A 19,437-nucleotide genomic window follows, 5' to 3' on the forward strand; every position below is an offset into this window, starting at 1 on the left:
GTGAGGTGGAGATGTAGATGTTGGTCGTTGTGTTGTGCAAGAAGGTTTACGTGGTGGCTACGGTGGTCTACGCTTTGTCCGTAGATTGCGCTTTCCTGGTTGTGCCTTGGTGTGAGGGGGTTGTTTGGGATCTAGGTGGAGTTTGTGTTTGCTTGGAGTCCCTTCTCCCCATGGGTTTTTTTTTTGCCTTTGGGAAAGATCTGTTGTGGATGGGGGTCTCTATCTAGGAGGTCCCTGCATCTTTTTGGTGTGGTTTTTCAGATTTTCTCTTGCAGATTGTGAGTGCTTTTATGGATCTATTCATTTCAAGAGATTCTCTAGTGTTTCACAAACTGTCTTCTTTCCTTTTCTCCCAATCTGTCCTATTGAGGGGGACCACTCTTCTATAGAGGGGAAGAGTTGTGGGTTGAGTTTTGTGGGATGGCTCTTGCTGGGGGTTTTGGATACCCTATTTTTCGAGGATGGATGTGCTCTTGTGATTTTCTCTTTGTCGTTAGGTTTCTTTCCCTCTTCTCCTATAGAGGTGGAGATTCTAGTGAAACTTGTTGGCATAGAGCCTTTCTGGTGTTGGCCTCTCTTTAAGTTCAAGGTTTTGGGAGCCTTTTTAAAACCCTTCCATCCAGCTAAGCATCATGAGATTACTTATTGGTTGTTGGACTACGTTTTGTGGTTAGATGCTTGGTTTTCTCTGTGGATGGTCTCTTTCCTTCCAGATCCTATTGAGGTGATTCCCTATCCTATAGAGGTGGAGAGGTGTTGTGCTAGAAGGTGGGCTCTGATCAGATGCTAGGTGGTGACGGGCGTCCTACTGCTAGTTATGAGATCCATTTCAAAACCCATTTTGAAGGTTCGGGATGCCTTTCAAAATCCCCCTTTTGGCTATTGCTCTATGTTTATTTTTTTTATGCCTCGTTCAGGTTGTGGGAGCCTTGTAAAACCCATAGGCAGGCTGGATGATAGTAGTTTTCAAGGGCCCAGCTTGGCCAGTTGTTGTTTTTGTTTTTGGTTAAGGACAGGTTTTTCTTTTGGCGATCTAAGGTCTATGTTGCAGGTTAAGGGAGCCTGGGAAAACCCTTCTCTGCTGGTTTGGGGGGCCAATTTAAAACCCAGGCTAAAGGTTAGGGGAGCATTTCAAACCCCTTTGAGTCCAGATTGTGAATGTATGGCTACCTGTTAGAATCTGGTGTCTTTGAAGGTTATGGGTGCCTGGAAACACCCATGGTGTCAGTCAAAGGTTAAGGGAGCCTTAGTAAAACCCTTGTGCATGTATTAGGGGCTGGTCTTTTCAGTCTCAGTTGTGGTTGGGCTGCTGGTTTTCTAATGATTATTCCTTTGGGCAGCATAGTATTGTGGGTTCCAGATCCTGGTAAAATCCGAGGGTTTCGAGTCCCTTCAAAACCTGTTGTATGGGATTTTAGGTCCCCTCAAAACCTGTTTATCCTTAATCAAAAACTTTATAAGGAGTAAATAAAATAAAGTGATTTTTAATCGCACATTGAGAGTGGAAGCTCACCAACAGTTTGGGAAGTCTTTAAAAGGAGCCTCGTCCTTCTCCAAGGGGACATTAGGTGATTGTTTGATACTTGATATTTCTCCTTAGTTGCTGCTGTAACAGTGACAACCATTTCTGAGGACAAAACCCCTTGGATATTTGTAGGTTGGATGGGAGCCCCTTCTCTACTTGTGTAGAAAGGAACATTAAGAATACAATTAAAATGAGAATAAAATGAAAAGCTACAAAAGTAAAAAGGGATCCACATTGAAGAGAAGAAGAATTGAAATTAAAAAAAAACTAGATAAAGCAAGCAAGGAGAAATAACAACCAAACAAACGTACATATATACCATCCTAACAACATACTTATATACAAACCAAATGCAAACATACCCACCTACATACTATTGTGACCTTTTTCACAAATCACCCCATTGCAAATGGGGACCCTCTCTTTTCCTGCTTTCTAGGGTTTTTTGTTAGTGTCTCGTGGCCTTCCGCTTCAATTTTGTCAAGCCTTGCTCAGTTTTGAACGGTTTGAGTCCTAAGGATTGAAAGCTACTTTTTGCAAGCCAAGTGATAACAAAGTCCGGACACCGCCAAAGTGCCTAGAAAGGCCAAAGGACGAAGATTGCAATTGATTTGGACAAATTTGGACAACTTTCTATTTTTAGAAAGTTTGTTTTTTTGCTTTTTCCTATTTTTTAGGAAGTTTCGTTTTTGGCATTTTTAGCCCAATCCCCGGTATGGCTATTTTTAGAAAGTTTTTCCTATTTTTTAGGGATGTCTGCTTTTTGCTTTTTCAGAATGGGAATCTTGGGTTTGCACTGGTGGCACTGGCCTGCTCCGATCGTGATCAAAAATTTTCAAGTTTTGACCCAAAAAGCTAAGTTCCTATATTTTAGGGGGTCATGGCGCATTCAAAGGGTAATCAGCTCGAAAAATCATCTAAGTGTGGAATGTCATCCTGATCCTCAAATGTCCTGAAATTTGGCTAAGTCTAGAATGTCATCCTAATCCTGAAATTTGACTAAGTTTGGAAAATTGGAGAATCCTCCAGAAACTAGATTTTGCATTATAAGTCCTAGAGATCTTAAACCACTCTCAAACATCCCAACAACATATACGAAATATAACTTAAAGTATAAGAAAGAGAAAAGACATATTGAAATACCACTTATACTTAAATGTTATATTTCATATATAGTCCACCCTCTTGAGGCCTTCTCAAAGTCCGCCATGTTTGAAGAGGTCTTCCAAAGTCCACCCTCCTTGGTGGAAGCCTAAAACTCCGCCTTGGTTGAGGTCTCTCCAAACTCCACCCTCCTTGATGTCTCATGAAAGTCCGCCATGCTTGAGGAGGTAGACCAAAAGTCCGCCATGTTGAGAGGTGTCTAAAGTCCGCCATGCATGTTGGAGAGGCTATGAAGAGGGAGCATAGAACTTGGCCCTATGCCTTGCTTGAGGTAACATCAAACTCCGCCCTCAAGGAGACCTTCCTAAAGTCCGCCTTGAGAGGCTTCAAAACTCCGCCCTATGCCTTGAGAAGGTAGTTAAACTTTGCCCTTGGTGATATGTTCAAAACTCCGCCATGTCCTGTGGACTCTCCAAAGTCCGCCCAAACTTGTTGGTGAAGATGGTAAGGTCATCAAAAGTCCGCCATGCATAGGGAAGGGAAGAAAGTCCGCCCATTTAGAGGTGCCTAAAGTCTGCCTTGAGGAGGTAGCCTCAAAAATGATGAAGATAGCCATGTCCTTACTAAACTCTGCCCAAGCAAGTGTCCCAAGTCTCAAAACTCCGCCCTCCAAGCTGCCTAAGAGATGAAAGAAAGTCCGCCTTCCATGAGCTAAGAAAGTCTGCCCTACCTAGTAAACACTTCCAAGTGTGGTGTCAAAGGACCTAAAACCTCTGCCCTATGTAAGAGACATCAATGATGGCAACATGAAGATTGGAAGTCAGTAAATGGAGAGGTTAATACGATGCAACATGAAGGAGAATTGATGACAGAAATTTAGCTAAGTATGAAGTGATACTTGGTGCCAAGTAGAAGTCCGCCCTACACTTGGACATGCAAGATGTTTTCAAAGTGAGTGAAGTCCGCCCAAGGAGAGAGCCTCCAAAAGTCCCCCCTATGAATGGGATGAATGAAGTTTAAGGCAAGCAAACAAACATGATGATATAAGTCATAAAACTCCGCCCAAGCATGAAATTGAACACTAAAAAACTCCGCCCTACTCTTGGAAGTCAAATTAAGTCAATGAAAATTTGCGTGATGTCATCAAATCTCCCAAAAAAATCGAACTCGCAATCAATTTAGAAAGTTGGAAATTGAGATTTTCAAAGATCAGCAAGTTGAGAAATCAAAATGGAAACTCAAAATTAAAATGGGAAAGAAGATATTTGCAGATCAAAATGATTTTCAGACTGAGTCCCAAATTGGAAACTTTTTGGAAGATACTATTTTATGAGCCTAGTTCGAGTTAATAGACTAAAAACAATTTAGAAACTTGCAAAAGTAAAAGATTTTCGAACTAAAGAAGATGACAACACTTTCCCAAGATTTGAGTTAGATTTAGAAACATGAGTTGGATGATTTTGCGTGTTTCTAATTAGGAATTCAACTTCATTACAAATGCATCATTTGTAACTTCATTTTACACCAAGAAGTTCGAAATTCTTAAGGAGAGCATAAAGAAGTGTTTGCAGATTGGAGTTCATTTGGAGAAAAATCTTGATATGGCTTGCAGTTGGGTGAGCTTCTTGACAAAGGATTCACAGATTTTGGAGTGGAGCCAGCTGGTATAAGGAAGAATTGTTAATTCTTTCTGAGTTTTCTGAGAAACTTCTATCTATTTGAAGGTGAAGTTGAATTTACGATGCAGATTTGTGCATTTTCTAAGTTTTTCAGAGTCATTGAAAATGATTTTAGTGGATTTATTCGAATTCTTAGTGAAGAAAAATCATTTTATTGACTAAGTAAGAGGGTTATAACACTTGGTGTTGGATTGTGATCACAATTATCTTGAAGGTTGGAGAATTTACATGTGAAAATCCCATTCTCATGGCTAAGTATGAAAATGAAATAAAATCTCCAAACACTTAGCCATTCAGAGCCTTGATTTTCTTTAATCCAAGATAGATTTTTAACTTATTTTCCTTTGGTTTTACAGGTTGCAAGAGGAAATAGAAGCAGGATCATCATAGAGATCGCAGCTGGAGTTCCAAGCCAAACGGAGGATTGAGGACAAGTTCACGGGCAAGGTTCATCCGAGCGTGAAGATAGCCAAAATTTGGCTAAGTATGGGAAATGTTTCACAAAGAAAGAGAAATACTTCACGAAGGGATTTCTTCTCCAAATTCAAGGCACTTGAAAGAATCTCAAGGCATCAAGAAAGAAAAAGTTCTCAGACTTGGTGAAAATATGGAAAAGTTAAATAAATTTCCAACTTCTCGAAGGATTTCATCTCCTGAAGAAATTAAAATAAAAGACAAGCTCCCAAACAGAATCAAATGGCGACAAGAAGGAATCAAATTTCCATACTTAGACAATTTTTTGACGCAAATTGGAGAATTCAAGGAAGACATCCAACACGTTGAGGTGGCGCCTTGTCATCTTTCGACCAATCAGATTGTTCCAAGTCAGCATGTCCAGGTTCAATGAACCTTACCTATCCAAAAGCTTCTAGAAGGGCACACTTCACAATGCAACAACCTTCTATTTTCATTGATGGTTCATATTTAGCAAGAAGGACAAGTGTCCCAAATGTAATTTTCTCATTGGTCGAGGGTAGTTAGTTTTGGGAAACCCTAATTAGGGTTTGTAGCTTTCAATCTGGGCCCTTGATCACTATTTGATCTCAGTCGTTCATTTATTTTTGAAAACTATATAAGGCTACCTCCTCTCATTTGGAGAGTGTGAGGTTTTTGATGTATTCTTGCGTAAGGTCATTTCCAGATAATATATTGCAAGTGCGCTTTCTCTTAAGGCTTTGTAATCCCTATTGTTTGAATGATTTGCATGGTTTCAATTTCCTCAACACTTAGTTAAAGTTAATTAAGGTTTGCTTTCATTGTTGTTAATTTGAATGAAGGATTTGATAAGTGTCAATCGATGGTGCATCTCCACTCATACTTTTGGTGAATGGATGATTTCCATTTCACCGTGCAAAGTTAGTCTAAGCCCATCCTCTGTGCATCCCAATATCTTAATCATAAGCACAATCCATTGAAGATTGCACCGGCTTTGTGTAGTTGTCCCTAGTGTGGCCAAGCGAAGTTTGGTTTCCCGAGAGCACCCAATTGATACCGTCTCTGGAGTTCGTAGGATTAGATTAGCTTTCTCAAACCCTATCTCTTTTCTCCTTTTTGAAAGTCTAAATCCCAGAAAATCTTTAAAAAAAAAGAGAGCCTAAAATTGCTAAATCCGTCTAAGTCCAACAGTTCAAAGACATTTGTTAACATAAGTCCCCCTTGAGATTTTCAGCGTACACTACCCAAGAAGCTACTTCACTAAAGTCGCTTGTTCGCACATATAGACCTATAAAAATATATCATCTATTAATAAGAGCATAAAAAATACAAAGCTACATGCATGCATGCATACAAACAAACCAACACACACCTGCAAGCATACATACATACAAACAAAACTAAACCTACATATAAACAAACCTAAACCTACATACAAACAAACAAGCTTACATGCATACCTACAAACAAGAAAACATACAAATATATACATACCCGCAAACTTACATACATCCAGGCAAACATGCATATATACCTACAAACATACATACAAAACTACAAATATATATAGAAATACAAGCTGTTGTAGTGGTTGCAATTTACTTACTACAATCTTTGCAATGTTTGATCATATGAATAAAATTAAAAATGTGTCCTCTGATTCACTTTTATATGGCACGTCACATCTTTAATAAGCTAATAATATTATATTAAGTAGCTAAGGCAAACCATCTTTTGCTATTTTCACTGGCAGTGCAACGATAGACATCAATATGGTACTAGAGAGAATAACCCGAGTGACAGACAGTCAGAACTAAGCCAAAACAAAGCAAGAGGTAATTATTATGCAGTGATTGCATGTTTTTAAATATTAGAGTCATTGGAACCAAAGCCTGTAGACAATTCTATATATCCATCTACAATATCTTGAAATAATGTTCTGTATGTTCTAATCTTCTAATGTTGTCCCTTCATATAAATCTTACAGTTTGCAAATCCAAGATATAGTGATAAAAACTTGTTAAAAAATCCTGCTACATCAAGATGCAAAACACTAATTATGAATCAGATAATCTTATACACGGCGCAGTGAAATTTGCAAATCATAAGTAAAATTCACTCGCAACTATAGGTTCTCCTAATGCAACCTCAAAGGAAGTTCACATGGTCAAAATATCCTTGATGCAGCAACCATAACCTTTGGAAAAAGAGTATAGAAGCAATGCAAAGTAATTATCTATCCCATTAGCCAGCCTAATAAATATACATTAGGCAAATGAAGAACATCCCTGCAAAACTCTATAAAAATGAAGAACACTCCTAAATCAGCACATAGTTCTCATGAAAGAGTAGAGCCTGGACAACACAAGAGATGGCATAATTGTGAAGATGTGGTTATATACTGTTAAACAATAAGATAAAAGTTAAAGATCCCCAACATCGAGAAAATAAGTTGTATGCTACTATCTACCAATACAGAAGTGGAGATTTATATGAAAATGTTATCATACCTGGCCTAGATACCGCACAAGAATATTTCCCCCAAGTGACCAGCCAACTGCATATATGTTGGACTCAGAAAAGCAAACACCCACATGTTTCACCACCTGACGAAGATCCTCTGTGAAGGAGGCTGAGTAGAACTGTAACAAGAACAGAATATATATTGATTGGAATGATGCACATGTTGGAGAGTCTTTTTGCATCCCACAAATATCATACATGTGATTTCTACAAGTTCGAAAAAATCCTAACAATGAAAGAATAGCATGGAAATTTGGATTGAAATGACAACTTGGCTGTATTAACAATTTTACCAATTTCAGTCTCAATATTCTCATATTTAATAATAGAAGAAAACTACTCAATTGTATAGGGAAACTGAGTAAATTTTGTACAGTTAAGAGTTTGAATAGATCTTCAAAGATGATGATCTTGAACATTTTAAAAAATAGCTATCCCGGTGAATAAATTACTCCATGAATGGCCGTATAGACTTACAACCAGCTTAGATAATATGATTTACTAGGAAGCTGTGGCTAACTAGAGATACCTAGACAGTGATCAAGAAAACAAAATGAAATGATCTATCAAATCTCATTAAGTCAGATAAAAGCTGAAATAAAGTGTGTATACAAGATTATAGGGTGAACTGGAAGGCATTTTGCAAAACAGGAATATGTAGAATTTTTCATTACATTCTGAATGCATTATGCATATCATCTACTTCAACATAATTAAGTTGTGATCAAATGCACGGTTACTTATTAATCCAAGAGATAACAAAGCAAGGATTAAAGATCATATCAGACCAGTTGGAACAAAGCAATCTAAAAAAGAATGGAAGAAAATGACGCCACTCAAGGATAATAACAAAAAAAATGCATTCATGTTTGCCCATTCCAAGCATCCATTATGCCATCTAGTAAAAAGAGGATATTTCTGCAAAATGTTGAATGAAACATAAATATAACAGATTCCTAATGGAAATAAGTCAATTTGAAACTTTCAAGCATATCAACATGAACATTTTCAATGAGGACAATATACCACAGAATGTACAAAGAAGATATCAATTATTAGCTGGAGGAGAACAGATGATCATCTAGTGTTTTCGAACTTCATTAAAGATGCAATGAATAAACTGTAGGAGGAAGATTACTTGAGGTGAGGTGACAGGACTGTCTGCACAGCCACGGCTGTTAAAAACTACACAGCGCCATCCATGCCTCCTTGCTTGTAAGAGCATGTGCCTTACATAAGTATCACCACTCCCACCTGTGAGACCTGGCTGAAAACATCAGTGTTGGAAACATGTTCTGCTCTAGAACTAAGAAAACTTAAAATTTACGATTATGGAGTCTAATGTAATCACTTTTGCTCAATACATGAGATGAAGAAATTAAAAAACTCAGTATTGTCCATCAATCCAATTTTCTGTGTGTCAAATTCCAATATCATAAGTTCCCTGTCCCAAGTTAGAAACTAGCATAAAGTAGTTATAGGGCACATGACAACAACATAACATATGGAAAATATAATTGTAATTTGTAAAGAGAACGACACATATATCTCATGCTCAAAACCAAAAGAAATAGAATTGGCAGTACAATGTTTCTCTACATTGAACTTACATGATGCATAAGCTGCAGAATTCAAGCAACTTTTTAAATTATGGGGAATTTTTGCAGCAGTATATCTTTTGTATAGATCTCACTTTGTAGCTTAGGATAAATTACCATAAGATACCCTTGATACATTATTGAAGCAGTCTTGATAGTTGAAATCTTGATGATGTCAATCTTATATCAAAAATGGTTTTATTGAAGCAGTCTTGATAGTTGAAATATTGATGATGTCAATCTTATATCAAAAATGGTGTTAATAACTCCGAACCAAACTTAATAGATCACAGTGAGATCCTGAATTTCGGCATCGTTTTTAATAATGTTATGCACCCCTATTTACAGGTCTGATGCATTTTAGGCCCTCCAATTTGAAGCTTCCCCAATCAAGTTATTTTTTTATTTGCAAATTTGCAATAATGTATGGCCCTCTGGGCCAAATTCACCAATCAAAAGAAAAATAATAATAATTTAACTACTGTTATTTGTCATACCCATTTGTATCCAGGTGTATAAGACTAAATAGAAAGAAGATGAACGTCTGTAATTGTGGCTAGAATAAATCAAAAAGCAGTTGATTTATTTCTTCCTGGCCAGAACAGATGTGGACGATAGATAGAAATGAATTAAAAGTCAGTGGGCAGCTGAAAATATTAAAAAGACAGAAAGAAAAAATGCTATTGTAAGATTTTCAGCCTATGTTGTGCATTCAATCTTATCCAAAGCACATACAATCTTGTGTAGAACACAATGCTACTACCTAGAGGGGACAGTGAATTAGTAGTAGATTAAACTTTCAAATCCTTAAACAATTAGATATTCTTGATAAACTAAACAACTTAAAATCAGAACTGAAAAGAATACAACAAGTAGAGACCAGTACGCAAGAAATACGTGGAAAACCCGGAATGGAAAAAACCACAGTGAGAAGAGCTGCTAGGATCTACTATCTTAATCCAGCCTCACAAATCAATAGTCTATACAAAGTTTTAGGGCATCAACCTATTGACATGTTTTTTAGGACACTTGAACGCGAAATAAAATACTAAGTATTCCATCCTCACTTGAACAAAAAAAACCTCATATGCTAAACAACATGATCAAATGAGATGACTCCAAAGTTTACAATGCGAACAATGCGACTTAATTGCTTGGGATAGACTCCGTGATTAATATGATTGTTGGTAATCCAGGGGGACTTACACTTATGAACTCTTGTTGAAATGTGGGATCTTACTAACTTGCTTGAAATATAAAAGATAAAAAAGGATAAGGGTTAAGAGATCCTATGCTAATCCTAAGAATGTAAAAAATGATTGTTGAATCGGTGACACCAAACCAAGTTTTGCTTCACCATGTGAGAGCAACTACACAAAATGGTGCAATCTCCTACGGGCAAGCAAATGATTTTCATATCACCCATGCACACCAACATTACGAACAATAAGCATATAGTGATTGAAGTTAAGCTTTTAATCAAATTCACTTTAATCACACACTGCAATTTGCAATCAACAAACTCCAAATGGTATGAAGATAGGTTTCACCATTCATCAACAATAAAATCTTCCATTCATCTAATAAACATTTACACTATGAGAAGTAGAAACCATGCAACAAGTTGAAATAGCAAACCAAAAATTCCCCATAGCTTCAATGAAGAAAGTATGTTTATTACAACAAACCTTAGCAACAATCTCCTTTCCTCCTACTCTACTCTAACTGCTACTAACTATCTGACTATTCACTATTACAGAACTATTAACCTTTACAAATGAGAAGAGTAGGCCTTTTATAGCTCTTCCATTACAAATGAATGGCTATAATTGGTTCTCAAATCAACGGCCAAAATTTAATAATAAAACCCTAACTAGGATTAGTTACAATTAACTCCCTCTTGACCAATAAGATCATTACATTGCTTTGATTACACGTCTTTCCATGCAAAAGACCAATAGGAAATAAGGTTAGGTACATTAAATTTGTGCCTCCACATGCATAGTTGTCATCTTGGGATGAGTCAGGTTCAATGAATCTAGACGCTTTGACTTAGAATCATTTGATTGGTGGATGAAAATGAGTTGTCACCACCTTAGCTACTTGCATGCCTTGTAGACTCAATACTCCATCACAAGCAATATCTCTTGCTACTCAACATTGTGTAACTACTTGATGTGATGGAAAACATTCCCAAATCGCATCATCTTCTAGCTTTGATTAACTCTTTTGAAACTATCAGATCAAGAGACACTCTCATTGCTATTACCCAGTCATGTATGATTTCGGACCTCTTCACAAGCCTTTGCACTTACACATATTTGATTGGACATAGGTTCGGAGGAATTTATGCTCCTCAAGTTCGCCTTATTTCTGCTCTGAAATTCTGGAAAAATAGTTGCAAAAGTCTGCCTCAAGGATTTGCTACAGGGCCCTGCCACAACTCGCCCTAATTATTGTTGAATCTGCTCATGACATTGTTCAATTGCATTTGATTTGGGGTTAAATTCATGAGAATTCAATCTCCCTTTTATAGCTCTTATTTCCAAGTTTCACCCAAGGCCCACTTAGCATTATTTATTTGCAATTTTGAATTTTGTATTTCCCTCAAAAAAAGTGCTGACCTGATCTCCTACCTTGCTGAGCGGAATTTAATAATAGTCATGAATTGGCAACCAAGGTCGGATTTTGCACCTGCTCATGTATAGATGAGGGTGGAATTTCACATTGCTTGTGCAAGAAATCGGAATTTACAGGTTATGGTTATGCTCAAAATCGGAGTTTTCACCTTGGTATGTAAGAAATAGGGATTACACACTCACCATGTAAGAAATAAGAGATTTCATATGTTCATGTAAGAAATAGGAAATTTGGCATTTCATGTTAAAAAATAGGGATTTTCATAACTGCATGTAAGATTTAGGTATTTTGAGCACTTCATGTTAGATTATCATCAAAAGATTATCATATATCAAAACTATAACTGATCTAATTCACAATTTGAATAAAACCAATTATCTCACACACTCATAGCATTAAATCTTTCATTACAAACTGGTTGCATACTCACAGGACTTCTTCATCCTTCATATCACTAGCACACTCTTCATGCTTCTCTTCAATGGTTATAACACTCTTTTTGATTTGTAACATTGAACTTATTCTATATATGTACATCTGCTGTCATATTCTTCATTTTTTTCAACATACCAACACCAATGCCATTCTTCTTGAATACCATTATACAGGTGAGCAGTTAAAAGTTGCTGTGTTTCCAGTAACCTAGGGTTTCACATAACTTCTGCAGATTTCGATAAAAATTTCATTGAAGTTCAAACTTGACATCGATGACAATTTCAAATACTGCTAAAATCTTGTTCAATTTAATAACAAATAATTAAAAAAATTAATATTGCAAAAGAAGAGATTAATTAATTTAAACTAGGTGTAAATTAGTAACGGCTACAAATTTTACGGCAGGCCACTAGAAAATCAAAAGCTACTGTAGGATTTTTAGCCTATATCAATCATTCAATCTTATTCAATCCAATTCAGACAATCTAATACCTTTTACAAATGGGCTTCTAGATAAAGTTGTGTAAATTAATAATTACCAGCTACAACCAAAATACTAACCAGTAAAATAACGACAGGGGCATTGTCTGGCAATTCCCGATTCCAAAGATCAACATCCTTCCCTGCAACCGGCCAATCCAGTGCCACCGTACCCCCATCTGCCATATGTAAGGCCTCCCTCCGAAACCTGATAGCTGGAAGAGACCTAAAATAGGCACCAAAAATAGTCTCCACGTGCCTGTTTCCCAGCAGCGGGAATGGCACGTAAGGGCGTTCCAGAGTCGTCAGCTTAGACAACAGCTCTGCATCCTGCCCTATGATCTCCAGTGGCTTTCCAGGTCGCCGGGCAGGGACTCTGGAACTGCCCGGCACATCATTCCCGGAGCATTTGACGGGTTTCCCGCCCCGGAAACATAGCCGGAGCTGCGAAATTCGCCAGGAATGTGTTTTCCTGGAAGCTTGGGCAGGAATGATTTCTGGCAGAAGGGGAGAGGCCGCCATTGCCATTGTCAATTGACGGCGAAATTTGCCTGCCGCCAATATTCACGTCACCAACCAGTTCTGTTGTTCAAACATAGACGAAGTTGTCAATATTTAAGTATGTGGCACCAAACACTATTTGGGAAATATCGACATGTTTTTTTAACCAAATTTGTTGATTTCAGAGGTTTGTGATTGTTTTGAGAAATAAATAAATAAATTTATTTTGCTACGAGGCTTTATGAATTTAGCACATGTCTTTTAATTGATTGGTAGGTATGATTTTGATTTTTTATGATTTTATTTTTTTTGGTGGTAGGTATGATTTTTGGGTGTTGTAACTTTGCACTTAAATAAAATTTGATGTGTTGTTAATTTTGTGTGAGCCACTGAACTATATCAGTAGATCAAGGGATATTTGGTTTATTTTGATTATTTTATGTTCAATTTTTTTAAAAAGGAAAGTATAGTATTTAGGAAAGTTAGTTTCTAATTCAAGGGTTTAATTCAAGGGTTTTATAAGTTTAATTGATGTTACATACTTTTAATTATTTGGAGTAGATTGAATGTTGATGGTGTTTAAGACTAAATCTATTGAATCTTATGTGTCAATTAATTTTGTTTATTTGATATAATTCTTAAATGGATTAGTACTATCATAGTAACAATATAATTGTGTTGGGATTGTAATTGTTTAAAATAAATGTTCATAAATAAAAAATAAATAAAACAATAATAATAAGAAAAAAAATTCACAGCAAATCAAATTATGATATTGCTATTAGGATTCAACTGTGTAGTTTTCAAGTCAAACTCATTGACTCATGTTTCATGAGCAGTGGTTCAAAAAACCCATCTCTTATGAAAATGAATGATGCACTTAGCACTCATTGCATTTAGGTGATGCTCACATAGGGAAGGCTCAATGTGTCACCTTTGTGAGCATCACCTAGATGCAATGAGTGATGAGTGTACCATTATCTCTCATGAGAGATGTGTTCTTGTGAACCATTACTCATAAAACACGGGTCAATTGTTTGACTCAAAACTACATAGTTGAATCTTGATAGCAATATCATAATAGTAATAGCTGGATTTTAATGTAGATTAATCATGATATGTGTGAGGAAATGACTTATTCACATGAATAAAAATTAGAAATATAAGACAAGTGTATTAGAATTTAGAAAATGAGTATTTGTCTTTGAAAGTTATTTATAATTACCTTGTTAATTATGGATATGACCTAGAGCATATGGATTTAACTTGTGGTGTACAAATCTAACCTATATTATTCACTCATAGCTTGTTCATTTGTGTCTCTACTATCTAAAATTAGTAAGGAATGGTGTATATCTAGGGACATTGTTTGAGGTTTTGCCAAGCAAGGTAGCTTCTCCTTGTGATAAACCCTTAAAACATTAAGTCATGGATTTTTCAAAAGATATTGAAAATAGTTCACAAACATGCATGAGATGCCCTAAATATTCATGCAAGTTGGCAACATAATATATGATACTCTTTTGAATGCTCAAATTATTATTGCAGGATGAAGTTCTTAATGAAAGATAGATTAATCATATCGTATTCCTTTAAATGAATAATGGTTGGTCCTTAAATATAACTCCAAAAATGGTAAGAAATATTTTACTTTGTAAGTCAACAAACAATGACTAATTGGAAAGGTTGGATTGGACCCAAAATTTGAAATTAAATTTAAAGGGTTGGATTATTTATACAAATTAAACATCAAATTATAAAAATGACCCAAGGTAAGAAAATGAATGACTAATAGTCATAACTAGTTCGTACAAACTTTACATCCAACCTAAGTGAGATAAGTAAATTGTAAGAACAACCAAGGAAAGGAAAATAAATTACTAAAGTCTGGAATCGATTATTGGAAATAAGTGTAAATAGAATCAAGTATAGCTTAGTTTTCATGCCAACTTTTAGCAAAAACTGTACCACTTGTACACTTTCTATTTCATAACAAATACCCAAGTCAAAGTGAATCCAAAACAAAGGGGAAAAATGCAAGGTATATAAAGTTCATTATTCCATGTTGGCACCACTTTGATTTACATGCAGACTACCATGTGGGATGCATGTCAAAATAAAATAAAATAGTTAACATGAAAGGGAAAACACCCACTCATGGAAAAGATACAAATATAGATGTCACTTCTTGATACATAGTCCTTTGTAGTGAGTGTCCCATCTTCAAAAATATACAAGCACAAAAGAAAAAGTTCCAATGAGTAGCACTGTAAATGCAATTAAAATAATAAGATGTTATTTATGAATAGGAAATAAAAAGAGGGCAGGAGTAAAATATTTGTCATTTGTGGTGGAAAAGGGATACCATCTTAATGCAGTAAAATCAAAGGATGTTTCTTTGGAGTAACAATATAACTTACCATTTGAAAGTGGTGTGAGATTATGACAGACAATGTAATCATACTCAAGAAAGATATTATTAGTGATATTGTATTCTCCCTTTAACTTAAGTTGAATGCAAATAATCCAATTGATTAGGAGAAGATTAGAAATATAAAAATGATATGATCAAAGAAAGACCAATATATAAAAGATATCATGTGACAACATATAACAAGATACTTACAATTACACATGCTTATGAAAGCAATATAAGAAGCAAGATGCCTCCAATATTGCCTCTAACTCGAGAAAATAAAAGTTATGAATGGTTGGACAAGAATCATGTAGACACCAACACATGTGAGGTAGCATCATGATAAGTATTAAGAGCGTGTATAAGTTTCATAAAATATATAATCAGAACATGTCATAGTGCGGCACAAATAGAGTAAAGATGATTATCATAAGAGCATAAGATATTGGCATGATAATCATATGACACTATGTAATGATGAGAGAAAAAGACCATGCTACTAAACATGTAATAAAAAAGTGCAAATCATGAACATAGGAATCATTTAGTTGGTCATATTATTGCCATCAAAATAGTATATGTGGAAAATGTCATAAAATATATGCCCCAAGTGGGAGGCATCATAAAAAAAAATGTATGTATCTATATAAATGTATAAAGAATGTAAAATTTAGTTATCGACCAATTGTGTGTTCACCTAACTAAATGTATTCATACCAGTTATGTGCATAGTAACCACCCTTAAGGAGGTGGCCTTCACCATGATATGAAATAGTGCTCTTGGTAAAATAGTTAAGATATGCAGGTGTTTTATGTTTTTGCACACCCCTTATTCATGTAACTTTAAAAATGAATCTTAATTAGCATTTGAATTCTACGTAGATACCTACATGGTAGAGGGTGCTTTAGATTTAGAAATGAGATTGCCAAAATTGACCCTATTTCTATGTATGAAATATTCTTCTTTTAAAATCTAAAGAAGATGGGAAGTAGCTTTCTCTTGCTTTCCTTGTAGTGGAGGGCAAGAAGTATAACTTACTTAGTTTTCGATGTAAGACCCTAGGGAGGGTCACAAGATGTACCTTGTTTTCCTTTTTCTCTCATGTAGGTAACCTTTTTCAAAGTTGAATATATAATGGTACATAATGATTTTCATGAGGAATTTCCTTATCATAAAATGTAATTAATAGCAATGTATGAGGATTATTTGTTGTGTCATGAGTTATCTCTACAAAAGTGTCTAAATGAGAAAAGGAAATTAGAGCACGCATATTATACATCCATATACACAACCTCCATGTTAGGTCTAAGATGGTTGTGCACCTTTTTAAAATCTACATTATGAATTATGAGAAGGAAAAGGATTTGTATAAATTTATAAAATATGATTAGATAGAGCAACAAAATGATTGCTCATGTAATTGATACTATAAACATGTGCAACATTATTATCTATCAAATATCAGACTTTGTGATTTTAAGGTCTTGCAACTTGGGTATGTTGACTATTGAACTTGTGGTGTTGATAGATAGGTTTTTTATTATATCCCTTTGGAAGTCCTCTTGGTTGATTTTCCATGACTCAATTTGATAGTGAAAAAAAATGTTTGAGACACAATGCCATTTATGCATTTGGCCTTATTTTTCTCATCACAAATAACTATTTAGAAAATCTTAAATGGGTTTGCTTTGGTTATATACGCCAATGTTCCTTTCCTCATCATCACCCATGTTCCCATGAAGTGTTGAAAGTTGCAAATATCTAAAGATTTCTACGAGTGGAGGTCTTAAATTTATTTTTCAAGGTCTAGATGGAATCTTAGGATTTTGGGGTTTCCCTTCCTGACATCCCTTCCTCCAACTCCCAAACTCCAAAAATTTACACTATGTTATCCTTAAAAGTAAAAATTTTGGTAATTATTTTGTTTGCACGTCTTGTGGCATGAATTCTTCAATATCCTTTATCCCCAACTCTGGTATGAGGTGCCCTTATTCTTTTTGCTTTGAGTATGAGTTATGGAGTACTCTCAATTCCTAATTCTTGATAGCTAGTTCTTAGTTTACTTGTTGGAATTTTTAAAAGTCCTCAAAATTTCATCAAATATGCATCAACGATTTTTAAGCTTGTGAACCTATGAAGTCATAAAAAAAAAATTAAGGCCATTGTTATCACTTTGAGGTTGTACCTTGTGAGTTTGGAAACGTATCTCAGCTACAATAATTGATTTGTATCTTGGTTGTGGGACCTACGTCTTGAAATAACTCTCTAAAAAGGGCTAGTACCCTGATGTTCACCAAAAGTGATAACCCAAGACACCTGCAAATCTATCTATGAGATAGCCGATCTCAATCAATGAAACACCTCAGGGCTTGGACAACATAACATAGGGTTGTAAGTCAATTGCAGTTGGTATAAATGCAATGGAGTTAAGACATTAACTTTCAAATAAATTGTAACTGGTTCCCAGTCACATTCTCCCCTCACGTGCCTCCCCTCTGCATAGTTTTTGAGCACTTAGGACTTTCCTAATAAATGAAAAAGGGCATTGAAGATTTTAAGCAAAAACTAGTCGCCATTAAACTCAAGGAAAACCTCCAAAGTGCAGTCCTAGGCCAAGTCTTTTATCCCACATTGGCTGGGAAATGGTCTATTTCAATGTTTGTAACTAAGAACGCACACTAGTAATATGTCTAAGCCATAAAGGCTTTTAACGGACGGTGCCTATGTGCGCCCAAGGTGGGCCCATGCATGAGCACGGATCTCGAGGCGATGGAAGAGGTGACTGGGTGACGACTAGGTGGACCCCACGTAGGCATGCTTCCCGAGGCAAACAGGCGAAATTTTGCAGAGGAAGGTCGGCTTAACGAGTGAGCAAGTTCGAGATGGATCAACGGTGAGCACAGTTTCGTGAAGGTGAGATGCACGGAAGTTAAGCCCTGCGAAGTTGCGAAAAGGGTAAATGTCAAGCATGTTAGATGGAGATCGACGGCCCGCGTGATTTCGTAGATTGAAGATGCACGAACGTTAGACCCTACGAAGTTGCAAAAGCCAGGTGGCACACAAGTGGTGGGTACAGTCAGCGGTCCAGCAGGCGGGTCCTGGTGAGGTGGCGATGACGTGGCACTGAGGTGGTGTACATGTGGCGACCAAGTGGTAGTGACAAAGCAGATGATGTGGCAGTGATGAGGTGTCATCCCAAGTGGCGTCCAGTCAACCCCATCGACCAATCGGAGGCCACCACGTGGCAAGGCGTCAGAGCACATTCAGAGCAAAAAATCAAAATTAAAATTGTAAATGATATAGTTTAAACTATATCAAATAATTCAAAAATTTAAATGACTGAGCACAAATGGGGATTAATCTGCCCAAGGCTCATTTTTTGAGCGAAGTATGAAGTGTTATATATTGCCGGAAAGCTCTCGGAGTGAAGAATCCGATTATGAGGTTAATTTTGACAAATGTGGGATATTTTGGAAGCAGTTTCCATGGGAACAAAATTCAGTTACAGAGGAGACACTTGGCAATTCAGTTGCAAATTTGATTTGGTTCCCTCTCCCTTTTATTCCCAATTCTTCTCAATTGTAAGGGTTCCAGGAATTTGGAGAATGGCTCCATTTTTTCATGGCTTCCAATTCTGAGTATTCTTCAAGATTGTACAGAGCAGGGCTATCCTTTCAGTAATGGAGTTCAATTCCTTGCTATAGGTGTTCTTGTTTATGTAAGGCATGCACAAATTCACACAGAGGTTGTCTCTGGATTTGTATTTTCAGTATATTCAAATCAGATCCTCAAGGAGGCTGAGATTTGTTATCTCAAGGAGGTAATTGTGATTGTTTGCAGGGATTCTTCAAGGAAGAATTTAAATTCTGTAATAGATCATGAATAATGGAATATAGTTTCTAGATTTGATATTTTCTGTGAGTGAGCTGAGTAATGCATTTATGCAAGGTATTAAATGCATGAATATTTAGTAATGAAGATGGACTTGCAGTATAAGCTTTCATTTATAGTTTAATGAGTGACTATGTTGCCCTTGGATAAGGCACTGGTCTTGCAAGTTTGGGGATGTTTTTCAGATCAAACAATTTAAAAGATAAATC

General features: G+C 36.2%; 1 protein-coding gene across 3 annotated transcripts in view; it reads right to left on the bottom strand.

Moving 5' to 3' along the window:
- Positions 1 to 13,093, bottom strand: part of LOC131067030 (embryogenesis-associated protein EMB8) — a 112,340-nt gene extending 99,247 nt beyond the window's left edge. For 2 of the 3 annotated variants that reach the window (XM_058001973.2, XM_058001977.2), the window contains exons 1-3: positions 12,501 to 13,093; positions 8,405 to 8,533; positions 7,254 to 7,385 (exon numbers count right to left, since the gene is read on the bottom strand). In XM_058001973.2, coding sequence (XP_057857956.1) covers positions 7,254 to 7,385; positions 8,405 to 8,533; positions 12,501 to 12,947 — 708 coding nt within the window. In that variant the 5' untranslated portion in view covers positions 12,948 to 13,093. The remainder of the gene's footprint in view (positions 1 to 7,253; positions 7,386 to 8,404; positions 8,534 to 12,500) is intronic. The other variant, XM_058001967.2, reaches the window with a different exon arrangement.
- Between the last annotated feature and the right edge of the window lie 6,344 nt (positions 13,094 to 19,437).

This window comes from Cryptomeria japonica, chromosome 5, assembly GCF_030272615.1.
Source record: "Cryptomeria japonica chromosome 5, Sugi_1.0, whole genome shotgun sequence".
NCBI classification, from domain to species: domain Eukaryota; kingdom Viridiplantae; phylum Streptophyta; class Pinopsida; order Cupressales; family Cupressaceae; genus Cryptomeria; species Cryptomeria japonica.